A 13,047-nucleotide genomic window follows, 5' to 3' on the forward strand; every position below is an offset into this window, starting at 1 on the left:
GAAAGAAACAAATAGAAAAAAATTGCTAAAGTTAATCATTTTGCAGCTGAAAAAACGTTCTGATCAGTCACTGAAGTGTGTGCAAACTGGCCACATACAATCATCCCAGTCACTATAAAGCCGTTTGCCTGGTGGTCCTCCTTGGGTCCTCGTACTCTGGGGCCTCTGGATGTCTGGGGCCTGGATCTCCTCCATACCTGCTTCATGCTCTGGGGGACGGGGCTATGGCTCCTCACACTCCCTAGCAGATCATTACATGGAGAAACCTTTTGAATACAAGTGTGCTGATGCACACAGGTGTGCACACTGGTGTACACAGACACAAACTACACCTTTCTTGGCTGCTACCTCAAAGCACATTGTGCGCTGTCGATCTTGTGTGCTGCACAATAACGTGTAATATTTAGTATCTACTGTTATCTACTGTTAGCTAGTTTATTGTGATGGTGTTGTACTTTTTTGTTTGCTTTCTCTTCTGTTTTTTCTTATCTCCATACAGGTGATCCAGGTGTTTTGTTTGTTTTTCTTTTTTTTCTTCCCCCTTCTCACCATCTCTTCTCCCCTCTGTTTTTCTTTCTCTCCCGCTCTTTCGTTCATTCTTCCTCCCTTTCCTGTCCCCCAGTCATGTCTGTCCCGTCTGTAACAACTGAAAATCAAATCAAATAAATACCTAATTATAATAAAGGTCAATCAAATGGACCGATATGGCATGGTCATGATGATCCAATTGGTAAAATAAATCCGCTTGGCATCTTTCTTGGCCTTCAGACAACAATTCTCATGGCTAAAGATCCAAATGGGACAGGCAAAAAAAAAAAAAAGCCGTTTTCCAATATCCGTCGTAGTGGAAGCAAGAGGGGAAGCTCCTATCTGAACATCTTTGCTTGTGAGAGATAAAACAAATAAATTTGTCTTGATCACTAAGCACATAGGAGTTCTGCTGCATAGAGTGCTGAGGAGTGCTGAGGTATTATATGTGTAGTTTTAAGATGTTTACTATTTTATTTTATATTAGCCTCAAGTGGAAAACTTCCCCACATGCAGTCTTGTTCAATTAGACTATCAACTAGCTTTTCCCTTCTTCCCCAAGAAAAGAGCATCTAGTAAATCATAAAATAAAATGACTCACACTAACTTATCAGCAAAGTATAAACTCTCTTTTATGAAACTACCTACATGCTGAAACCTGGATGGACGCATGAAACAGCACACAAGGTAACCTTATGGTAACCTTGTGGTTATGAGTTCTATTCAAATTATATTGCTTTTCACATTTACTTCTGTAACCCAGGAAATAAAGCCACAGGACATAATTTATGGAAAGACCATAAAGGGATTTTTTTTTCTCTGACTAGTTAATAAATAAGAGAGGAGCATTAAAGTTGCTTGAGATATAACAGAGCACATGCTTCCAATAATCTCACCAAAGCTACGAGCACTTCAAACTAATTTTCTTCCCTTTTTGGTCTAATAAGAACAAATCAAATTCAGTGGAACTCAACAATTCACTCTAACTAAAGCAGAAAATTTGTGCTTTTTCTGTTTATAAAGAATCATTTCTCAGCAAGCCAAAAAAAAAACAAAAAGAAGATTAACTCTCAGCTTACTTTTATCAAAGATAAAAATCTATAAATAAATAAGAGGATAGAAAGCAGTAGTGATGGTAGAGCTCTCGGTTTAACAGCAGTTTAACAAAGAACAGCATTTTTAGTAAATGCTTATCTTTTTGGGATTAAAATGATTAAGCACTTTCCCCCTCAGGTACAATCACATTGCATTCACATTACATGTAAGTATGTTACGCCTCACAACTTCAGTTTTCAGCCAGGCTAGGCTCAGAGGTCCTTTGAGCAAATGGCACCACGTTCACAATCTTATTTTATGAAGTGCTAAACGGCACACTGTGATTGGGTTTCCTATAATGCAATAAACAAAAATACTGGAGAAAATAAGAATTTGGAAATAATGTTGGCACTAAAATACAAAATAAATTGTATATTTTTGAAGACTTATGACAACCAGCACAAACAAAGACACGCACATCATGAGGAAATATCCTGGGATATTTCATTTTCTTCTGCTTGCCTAGTGTCTCACAGGGCAGAGAGACAACCATTCACACCTACGGCCAACTGTTCAAACCCAGGACCTTCTTGCTATGAGGTGACAGTGCTACTGCAACTTCTCCACCAGTGTCCCATCATTTTTGGAGGTCTAAGCTGTTTTATTGGGTAAGTGAAAACAAGATTCTAGCGGTGCTATAAGACTCACCAGGAACCAGGATATAATGCACATTACATGGCAGTCCATTTCACATTAGTAGTTAGCAACCTCATTATGGACTAAAATTAAAAGACAAAGATCACCAAATTCACTATTCATCCTCCGGGGATCATGTTTTAAAGTTTTTATTCAATAGTTTTTAAGGTTTTCTGGATTTCTTCAGTTGTTGCATGAATTTGGGAGGTCAACAAAAATGATTTCTTTGTCTTGTAATCAGTATTTGAAGCTGCGCTGTTTTAATATAGTATTGTTTTACTGCTGCTGCCCAAAGCCAACATCACAAGCACGTGCCCCCAATGACTCTCCACTCAGTTCAATCAGTCATTTATGCCCTGTCATTATTTATTTTATTTTTTCCGACGCGGCAGCTGAAAGGGCACCGAAAGAGTGGAGGCTCAGGTGAGTGCAGGTCTTATCTATACCCTCCAGCTGTGTCCCAGTTCCCCATCACTGCCTCTGGTAACAGGAATTTAGTTCAGAGTTTAAAATTAGTCCGGGCATCTATCATTTCCCACAGGCTGAATAGGTTGGTATAGGTGCCCTGGCACAGGTAATCTGTCTCCACACATCAGTCTGTCCCGCCTCACAGCGCCATCACTCAAACACGGTGCCTTGTCACTGACGACAGAGCCAGTGCCTGCGGAGAAGTGAAATATTGCTGTAGGATACATAAGCAAACATTCAGGCAATTGCTTCAATGCATGTTCTGTGGCGAGCGTCAAAAGAAAAGAGGAAGCATCACTTTGTATCCAATGAAACGGAACTGAAAAGACGCTATGAATTAGTTATCACTGTTTAAGATATCCCCATGACCCTGATCTGGATATGCATTCAGGAAAATGGACAGATGATTGTTTAATAAGTACAATTAAGAACTAATCGAAAATATCTGATTGTGTTACATATTTTACAGCTTAACACCCAAAATGTACATGCAAATTTTATAAAAGAATTACGAAAAAGGAAAAAATTCCTTAAGAGTGGCTTCTTACTGAGGCCAAAGCTGCAAGAACAGAGCTGACATCACTATAAATCTAACCCTATTTAAGAGCTGGAGTGTCTGAACACTGGAAAGGAGCTACAACAGATCAGCTGGAGGGCACAAAGCAGCTGCGCTAACACAAGACAGCCTATCTCTCACCTGCTGTGGACTGACTGGGTTAATATAGCGTGACATTACACACGCACCTCATTTTGTTGTACCAGGACAGACTGGAATAACACAGCTGAGGTCCAACATTTGTAAACATTGCTTTTTTTTTTTTTTTTTTTAGATTTCTTCTCTTTTAAAGATTTTTTTTTTTTAACATTGAACTTCATTCAGTCTGCATGTTTCCAATTACTCCATGCTTCTTGCTGTGGCTGTGAAACCTTGACTTTCACTTGCTTACCTGTTACAGCAGATTATAGCTGTAAATATTTCCCCTTTTGTCAGATATATCCTGTTTTTGAGGGGGTTTTGTCTGTTTACGCTGATGGGACAAGAGTCATCTTTAGAAAATGTTGCCGGAGGTGTGACGCCAAAACAGTCGGGATTCTCCGATTAGATGATTCGAAACAGAATCAAATGCAGTGGCTGAAGAATGTCAATCTAGCAAATGTGGATTTGCATCCACGTCCTTAATTCAGTCCTGCACTCAGGATTGAGTCAAATTCAGTCCACATTCCCACACTTACACATTGCCCCCCATTACCACCTGACAGAGACACTAAGTGATCTGACCCGTGCACACTCCACAGCGCACAGCTTATTGGTGTTTCCAGTCGCGGCTGCTGATATTCACCAGCACTGGCAGAGGTGTTAGGGTTTGTGGAAGGTGTAATGTTTATCGATCGTGGTGCAGGACTTGGGTTAAGGGTCCGGTCAGTCTTGGCTATCACTCCGGAGGATTTCTTCCAATGCTGTCTAAGAGCTTGCACCCCCCACCCACCCACCCACTTTTAATCAATAGCTCATTAGTGTGTTTCTTCACACAGCAGTAAGGGCAAAGAAAACAAAGGTCATCTTCTATGATAGATCTGACTCCTAATGAAATTTGCTTCATTTTGAATGAGATCTTGTGCTCTCGGGTCTGTTGTGTGTTGTCTGAATATAAAAGCTCATACATGCCTTGTAAGATTTCTAAATAATTAGTCTTCACACCCAGTTAGCAGTTCAAAAAAAAGTTCAAACTTGTAATGTTCATAAGCATGCATTCACACACAAAGGTCTATTAACAATCACTTACATCAAGCAGCTTTTTTTTATTACTCTAATAAAATATATGACTGCCTTATACCAGGGAATTTGCTAATGCTGTAAACAGTGGCTGATCTTTATACTCTCATCACTGGTTGACCTTTGTGTCAAATAATTTTATATAGGTGCGTGAATGTTTTTTAAGTGGCTTAATAGTGTAGTTGTTCGCAAATTCGCCTAACAAGAAAAACGTCCCAGCTGAATCCTGGGAGAAGACACAAATCCATCAGGGTTGCATCAGGAAGAGCAAAGGGAGAAGCTAAAAGTAGCATCGTCTATGTTTTTCAAAAGTATTACTTATAAACACAATTGATGCCATGTTACAAATCAGCTTTAACTGCTATAATCCAAAGGCAGCAGGTTCAGCGGGTTCTTGTAAACAAACATATTTATTCTCAGATTTGTTAAATTAATGAAGACTAAACTTCTAAACTGAAGATTTATCAAACCCAGAGTGTAACAAAAATGAAAAAAAAAGTAGGAACTTATTGTAATACTGAACAAATCCTGTTTAAAATCAATATATTAATATTTAACAATGTGAGTTTTTAAATATGAATTTGTTCACCTAGCACTAAATATGTTTTAAAATGGCGTTTATTATCAGATAATTGTGTTTTACTACAAATATGTCATAGTAAGTACTGCATAGACAATTCTTTTTTCCCCCGTGTCTTTTGATTTATTCTCTACTGCAGCCACACTTGTCTGAGGCCGCAGGTGTTAGCGCCACGTGTACTTGTAGACACCATAGTTCTAATTCAAGCATTCGTCATCATTTTAATTCTTCTGCTATTGTTCAAGATCACTATTATTATCCTGATTATCTATATATGTATAAAAAAGAATAGCCTAGTTAATTAGAGGGGATGGTGCATTTTTTTTTTTCATCTGTGCTCCTGCAAGGTTGTCTCTCCTTGAAAACGGGGGCACAGTACCTGTTTTCTGTCCCATCCCTGCTGACACAAAGAAATTGTTACTTGTGAAACAATAAGACCACTGATCCTTTTCAAGGACAAGCTGCTCATAGACTCTACAGTCTCTCCAGGGAGGTTAATGACCGGTGCCTTTCCATCCTTGCGCCTCTTGTGTTTTCATGCTCAACATTACAGGAGTAGCTGTTCTCATTTGCCAATGAATGTTCATTGAGTCTGTCTTAATTGCCCAAATAGACATATACTGGATAATAACAGTGCTGCACAGCAGGAAACACCGTGCCACTGAAAAGCAGGTATGCAAGCTGTGCAAGTATTAACGTGTTTCAGCCAAAACTGTTGGTTTGTCCTGGGGATAAATGTAGCATTTATAATTGTAGGAAGCGTGATTTCCTTCTGGCCACCTCAGGGTGAAAAGACAACTCCCTCACAACTGTTTCAGCTGTGATGTAACTGGTTTAACGTGAAAACACGAGTGAATACAGCAATTGGCGTGTGTCTGGAACAATTATGTTGAGTCGATCTGACGTTAATTCCTCTGGGATTAAAGTCAATAAATTGTACGATCACTGCCAGAAGTTTTGTGCTCCAGGTGAAGCTAATAAAAGGGATTTTTCTTGTTAACCTGCCAATGTAGACTTAAATGCGGGAGGCACATTTAAAAATACACCTTTGAGTGTGCAGAAAATAGCACACTTAAAAATAACTCGGCCTGTTTTGTTGTTGGTTTTTGAGCTCACACAATATGAAGGTCAAGGCGTAAAATCCTGCAAGCAGTTGTTCTGCAACATGTGTTGAATATAAATACTGTATGTTGACACAGTGTTTGGATTTCGTGGTGAATGTAGGGTAGACTGTAGTACTTGTGTTTCTTCTTCCCTACTCTTTTGTCCACCTCTTTGTGGAGAGTGTTATTGTTCTAATCTGAAGCATTGAGGCATGTTGGTTTCACAAACTAATATTTTAGAGAAAAAGCCTGCGGTCTATTGTTAAGTCATTCACAATATGAAAAACAGAGACGTAGATTTGCGGCATTACTTATTTCTTACCATCATAGAAATGCCATTGTTTGCCTAACCCTTTGCTTTGGAGCCTTCCACTTCCTATTTTCTATGTTTGTGTCATATGGTTGCAGATGCAGTAAATTCCCAACTGAAACCTCCCACGCTACGTTTCTGTTATCTCTACTGCTCATGTTACACAGATATTCTCTTTTGCTGACACAGCAGTCTGTCAAAGTGATTGTTGGATTAAAAAGGTCAGATTTTTTTGTCCTTTTTACAGCTGTTGTGTGATCATTCTGAGTGATAACGTAATAAACCTCTGAAACATGAATTATGACTTTGATATTTGGAGAATGCTACCTGGTTGAGTTCAAAGTCTAAAACTGTGGCAGCACTGCCCCCATGTGAAATCTCAGCAAAGAAATCTTCCTGTTTAAAAAACCAAAAAAAAAACTTCCTCAGCTTGAAGTAGTCAGGAATAATTTCATTTACAACAACAATAACAAGAGTAAGAGACAACCTTTTTTTTTAATCTCAGATTTATTTCATTTGGATTTATTCGATGTTGTTTGCAGCAACACTCAGTCGTGTCGCTTTACAAAATAAATCTGGTTTCAAAGTAGTTTTAGTCTGAAAGCAAAACCAAGCAGGGAAAAAATGAACAGAACAGTAAAAAACCAACAAAAAAACCAACAAAAAAAAGAGCGAGACAATAACCAATCAGTTCAAAGTTTAACTGTAAACATGTAAAGACACAAATTTCAAACTCCTGTATTTTTTCCAGTGATCAGATCTGGTCAGTGACTTGCTCTTCTTCCTGACACGATTTTAAAGGTCTTTCCTTGCCTAGTTTTTAGCACTCCATTTTTTATTTATTTATTTTTCTCAGGAAATCAGTGCAGAAAGAAACAAAATGATCCCTCGCTAACTGACCTGGGCCTTGTGTGTTAAAGGCTAAGAATCCCTTCAGAAACTCCTGCTACAATGTTGTTGAACAGAACAAAGTCAAGAGTTTCCGTGTTAGGAATCACAGATTTTGGGGGCATATTCAGCACTCTGGTTGAACATGTTTAACAGCATTGAATAGCACCATGAAAAAGCTAGAGATTTAGAGTAAGTTCAAGAGTTTCTGAAGGGAAAGGGGGACGGCTCTCCTTTTTTGAAAGACTTCAGAAGTATCTTCTGCTGCTGACAGATGACACTGTAGACTTGGTGATGGCACCACCGCTACTATAACCACTGTAGGAATTGGACAGTCCTGGAGAAGAAAGCAAAGCATGAATGTAAAGTGATGATCCATCCTCTCTATGTCATCTATTAGCTTACGTTTTATACATGATTTTTTTTTTTTTATAAAAAAACTTACCACCACTGCTCTGCTGCACATGGATGGTTGCACTGGCGCCTCCGCTGGCCAGTCTAATGGTTTAATAATAGAGAGTTAGTGTTTAATTTAGATATGAGTCTAATGCATGGGCCATGAAACTAAACAATTCAGTTTATCTCACCTGGATTCCTCTCCTTCCAGCAGTTTCCTGTAGGTGGCGATTTCAATATCCAGGGCGAGCTTGACGTTCATGAGCTCCTGGTATTCGCGCACCTGGCGGGCCATGTCCTGCTTGGCTTTCTGCAGAGCCTCCTCCAGGTCCCTGATGCGGAGCTTGGCGTCTTTCACTGCCAGCTCACCGCGCTCCTCGGCTTCTGCAATCTGAGCCTCGAGGTTGGCCCTCTGTGGAGAATCATGTCACGCATTCTTTAATAGTTGCCAATCTTTTTACACTATAAGGTGTACTCAGAGTAAAAGGCCTTGAAATGTACCTGTCCCTTGACAGCCTCGATCTCATTCTGAAGACGGGCAATCATACGGTTCAGCTCAGCGATTTCAGCCTTGGTTGTGCGCAAGTCATCACCATACTGTCCAGCAGAGGTCTGCATTTCCTCATACTATTATGAAAAAAATACAAGGTGCATCAGAAACATAATCCAGAGAGTAGACCTTTTGTAGTGTGTATTAAAAGCAGAGAGGGGATGAGCATCAGCTTTGCTCCCTCACCTTCTGTTTGTACCAGCTCTCAGCTTCAGCCCTGCTGCGGTTAGCAATGTCCTCATACTGAGCACGCACTTCAGCCACAATAGCATCCATGTCAAGGTTGCGACTGTTGTCCATCTCCACAATGACAGAGGTGTCCTTGATCTGGCTCTGCAGCTCACGAAGCTCCTACAGAACAAATTGTTTATGGAAAACAGTTAAGTTAAAAACAATTATTAGGGTGCAAAAAGAGAAATCACAATAAGTTGGTTAAATTAGACATTAGAAACTACATACAGCCTCATAGATAGCCCTGAGGAAGTTGATTTCATCCTGAAGAGCATCCACCTTGGCCTCCAGCTCCACCTTGTTCATGTAGGCAGCATCAACATCCTGGAAATGATGTCACATACAAACAAAAAATGGTCACTTTTACCACATCAAAAGTCACACATTTTTTAAAAAACTTAAAGGGTCATCTTGACATTTTCCCACCTTCTTCAGGAGCACAAACTCATTCTCTGCTGCTGCACGCTTGTTGATTTCATCCTCGTACCTGTTGGAACACAATGCAATACATCAGCACCTCTCCGTTTTTTATGTCTGCTCTTTAGAGGAGGTGCTGGTCGGTATATGTGTCATGTAAACACTTACTTATTCTTGAAGTCTTCAACCAGGCCCTGCATGTTCCTCAGCTCTGACTCCAGCTTGACCTTCTCATTACCCAGCCCATCGAGCTGCCTGCGGAGGTTGGCAATGTAAGCCTCAAACATGCCGTCGATGTTGGAGCGGGTGGTGGTCTGTTGCTGCAGGAGGCTCCATTTGGTCTCCAGCATCTTGTTCTGCTGCTCCAGAAAACGCACCTGGAAAACAGCACAAAATTTAAGACAAAAGATCAGATGCTGATCATTTTCATGTGTTTTTAACGTTGAATCATATATGAATGTGGCTTGAGGTCTGTTTGGTGGTTTGGTTCTTTTAATTTTTAAAGAAGGGTATAATGTGCAGCACTTTTGTTATCAGATATAAAGATTGCACAACTTTACTGAGTGAGCAGCTAGACATCTATTTGACTTGCCACGCCCCAGTCACAACAGCTGTGACTCGTGAAGGCAGTTCTTCAAATGTACACTAAAAGTGTTAAAGTAAACTTTTAGGCCTTTTTATTTTGGAACACGTATCATTTTATCTTTTCTTTTCTTTAAATAATGCAGAATATTCCATGCAGATGTTTCGCCAACGTCTACGTGGCCTTGAGGATTTCTCTTATTGGGTCTGCAATTTGGCTATGAGTCATCCTACGTGCATTGTTGAAAGCCACACTGGCTCTCCAGCCATAAAAACTGGGTGTGGCAGTTAAACCACAGAAGACAAAGAATTGCAGCACTTGTTGTTTTGTGTGTCCGAGTGTCAAGGTATACCATTTACAGTTTCACACGAAGAAACCCATGACCCATAGTTCCCATCAGTGCAGACAGTATGACTGTAACATCTATATGAAGTAAAGGCTGATTTGCAGCTCTGTCCTCATGTTGCCTATAACAACCAGGTGATAAGTGCAATGTGCAAATTGCAGACTTTGGACTATGCAGACAGAGTGCAGATAATTCCCTGTTCCCTGTGCTCGTCTGCCAAGTGAGGAATAGGCGAGTCGTTGCATTGTAATCGCCACCCATGTTTAGACAGTGGATAGATAGGCTTGGACGGGGCTATAAGCCAGCTGTTATTCAGAGCAGATTTTAAATGGAGCTGCTAGTTTAAAATCAACTCTGTCATGACCTCTGACAGAATTGAGGTTTTCAAATGCTTCTCTAATCGCAAAGGCTGTAAGACACTGGTGAATACACCACCCAGATAAGAGTCACAACTGCCTTTCTTTGTCAGTTCTGCTAATGTCAAGAGCATATTTGCATTTTGAGTGTGGTACTCGTCTGAAAACAGATTGCCATTAGTGTGCTAGACAATTCACTTACTTTTAACTTTCTAATTCTTTTTGTTTTCATTCACATATCCAAGATGAAAACTTTGAACTATTCACGTGTAGCAGAAGCAAGAGATAAATCTGGCCCAAGAGGCATGCAAGTTCTCTGTACCACAATAATGAGGCCTGCAGTAAATTGTACATAGAACAGGCAGTCAGACAGAGAGATCAGAGGAACAAACCTTGTCAATGAAGGAGGCGAAGCGGTTGTTCAGGGTCTTGATCTGCTCCTTCTCCTGGGTGCGGACAGCCTGGATGGTGGGGTCGATCTCCAGGTTCAGAGGAGCCAGCAGGCTCTGGTTGACTTGGACAGCAGTGATTGGTTGTCCAAGTAGTGGTTGGCTAGAAAGGCCATAACTGCTTGATGCACTTATGCTAGGAGTAAAACCCGAACCAACACCACCATATGTGGTTCTCTTGATGGAGTAGGAGCTTGAGGTGGGAACCGACCTCCTGCTGCTGCTGCTGTAGCTTACTACTGATGCTGCCTTCCTGGGTTGATACATTTTCAACTTGTTGAGCAGAAGCAAACTGACGCTGAGAAGTCTTCAAAAGGAGAGCCAAGTCCCTCTGAGTGTCTGACAGCACACTCTCGCTGCTTTTATGGCTGTACAAGCTGGTGGGAGGATCTTCACCTGCCCTCTGAGTTTGGCTTTCAAGCCTTCCCTCCACCTCAGCTTACACGCTTCTTGCTCTCAATGACAGGAGTGGCCAGTCTTGTAAAACAGGTAGGGAGGGATTGTCAGGGAGATAAGCCTGGACACACCCTGCAACAGGACAAGGGAGAAGGAGCAAACAAGTAACGCAGAGCCAAGTGAAGTGGAATAAAAAAAAAAACAACAAAGAAAACCTTTTATGGATTCTCTATGTTTATTATTGCATCCACTGAAGCAAAAGATAAAAATTAGAATCACAGTCAAAATATATCACAAAATACATAAACTTATACACTACCAACACACAAGTAGTCTTGATATGTACATTCTTTCATATAAACTAGCTTTCTCCTCTCTTATCAAAGCATGCACATACTGTATATTCCAACCACTGACAAACAAATCACCAAAGTAATACTAAGCTTTACTCAAATTATGACTCTTTGTCTCATTAGTGCATTCATTATGTACTGTCTATTTAGCAGATGCAATCAGGTTAATATATTTAAGTGTGACATGTGTCATGCTGCACATACCATACTTTTCCTTTGCTAAATTTATATGGCAATATCTTACATACCATAACAGTTACTGATTAGTTCTTAGTAACACCTTAACATAAAGCACTGGATCAGACCATACAATGGTCCAAAAGTTGTAAAAAACAAAACAAAAAAACCCATCATTATATATTAATTAGATGAAGCTGGCTCCACCCTAACTACTGTTTAAGTTGTGTAAGCTTTTCACTGACATCATAACAAAATGCATCAATAAATAACCAAAATTTGGATGGTGCTTGTACGGTCGTATGTGCTATTTTATCACTAGTATTCACTTCGTTTGTATTGTCCTCTCTGATCAAAACTACGATTAAATCATTCGAAGTCAAGATCAGTTTTAGGAAGCACAAGAAAGTGACTAAAATTCTCATGAACAATGAAATCTTTTCAGCAGTAATGACATTCATGAAACACTTATTAGAGAGTATAGGCCAGAATATGTAGCTGAGATGTGCACCAGCGGTTTGACTACTGTCCCTGGCATCAAGGTAGCATTGGAAGCATTGCCAAACAAATCATTTCCCAACCAATCATCCGAACAGCATTATAAGAACCTGATATTTAGCAAGTTTGTATTTCCATATTCACCTAATTATAACAGGCTAAATTCATGAGCAGTTGAATGTACCAGTGCCCATTCTAGTATAACAGATCTACCACCGCAGCCATACATGGTCTGGTACGTGGAGTCGAATAATATTACCATCTATGATTGCCATTTGTAAAGACATTTGTCATGATTCAAAACAAATGGCCCAGCCTAGTGTTGCTAGTTTTCTAGAGAGAAATGTTTGCGTCTAAAAGAATAGCGTGCTGTTAGCATTGTGTTAGCATTGTGTTAGCATTGTGTTAGCATGCTGCACAGTACAGTATAGTTATAGCTATAGCAAAACAAATGTCCACACAGTCCTTAAAACAAGTTTTAAAAATATACTGCATATAGTTCACTACATGCAAATGCAAATGAGGCATCTGCATCACAACAGAAACAATAAGAATCCAACATGAAACTGCACTCACTTCAAACAATCTTTTCCTGTAGTTACAATTAAAAGTGCATGTATCACATTGTGCATCTAGTTAAATACACATTTGCATTGGACTTGTTTGCTTTTACACTGTTTTGCATTTTGAATACTGATTCTAGACATCTTAACTCATCTGTGTTATCAGTATTTACGCAAACCTGAGAGATTCAAGCATGGATTACTGCAAAGAAAGGAATAAACTTCAAGAATAAAGTATTATTTAGTCAAATGCCCCAGGCAGAGTTCAACATAAGTGCTGCCAGAACATTGTTGTATAAAATAATGCTTTACGCTTATAGTTTGTTCTTCCTTGTTCGACTGAAAATAAT

At 39.8% G+C, this 13,047-nt stretch overlaps 1 protein-coding gene across 1 annotated transcript; it reads right to left on the reverse strand.

Moving 5' to 3' along the window:
• Positions 1 to 6,982: 6,982 nt before the first annotated feature.
• LOC308402409 (keratin, type II cytoskeletal 8-like) lies at positions 6,983 to 11,064 on the reverse strand. Its single transcript, XM_080891227.1, has 9 exons — positions 10,654 to 11,064; positions 9,145 to 9,353; positions 8,986 to 9,046; positions 8,788 to 8,883; positions 8,515 to 8,679; positions 8,280 to 8,405; positions 7,970 to 8,190; positions 7,828 to 7,880; positions 6,983 to 7,719 (listed from the first exon to the last, which is right to left on the reverse strand). The coding sequence occupies exons 1-9, from the start codon at positions 10,975 to 10,977 to the stop codon at positions 7,631 to 7,633; spliced, it is 1,344 nt and encodes a 447-aa protein (XP_080747353.1). The 5' UTR covers positions 10,978 to 11,064; the 3' UTR covers positions 6,983 to 7,630.
• Between the last annotated feature and the right edge of the window lie 1,983 nt (positions 11,065 to 13,047).

The sequence above is a fragment of the Rhamphochromis sp. 'chilingali' genome (assembly GCF_963969265.1).
Source record: "Rhamphochromis sp. 'chilingali' genome assembly, chromosome: 9".
NCBI lineage: Eukaryota > Metazoa > Chordata > Actinopteri > Cichliformes > Cichlidae > Rhamphochromis > Rhamphochromis sp. 'chilingali'.

Bases quoted from the DNA above. Each gene is read 5' to 3' on its own strand.
- LOC308402409 (XM_080891227.1), bottom strand. From the start codon at position 10,977: ATGTATCAACCCAGGAAGGCAGCATCAGTAGTAAGCTACAGCAGCAGC. The intron at 9,354-10,653 runs GTTTGTTCCTCT...GCTGTTTTCCAG, and splicing joins TCGCCTCCTTCATTGACAAG to GTGCGTTTTCTGGAGCAGCA. The intron at 8,680-8,787 runs GTATGTAGTTTC...TTTGTTCTGTAG, and splicing joins TCAGGGCTATCTATGAGGCT to GAGCTTCGTGAGCTGCAGAG.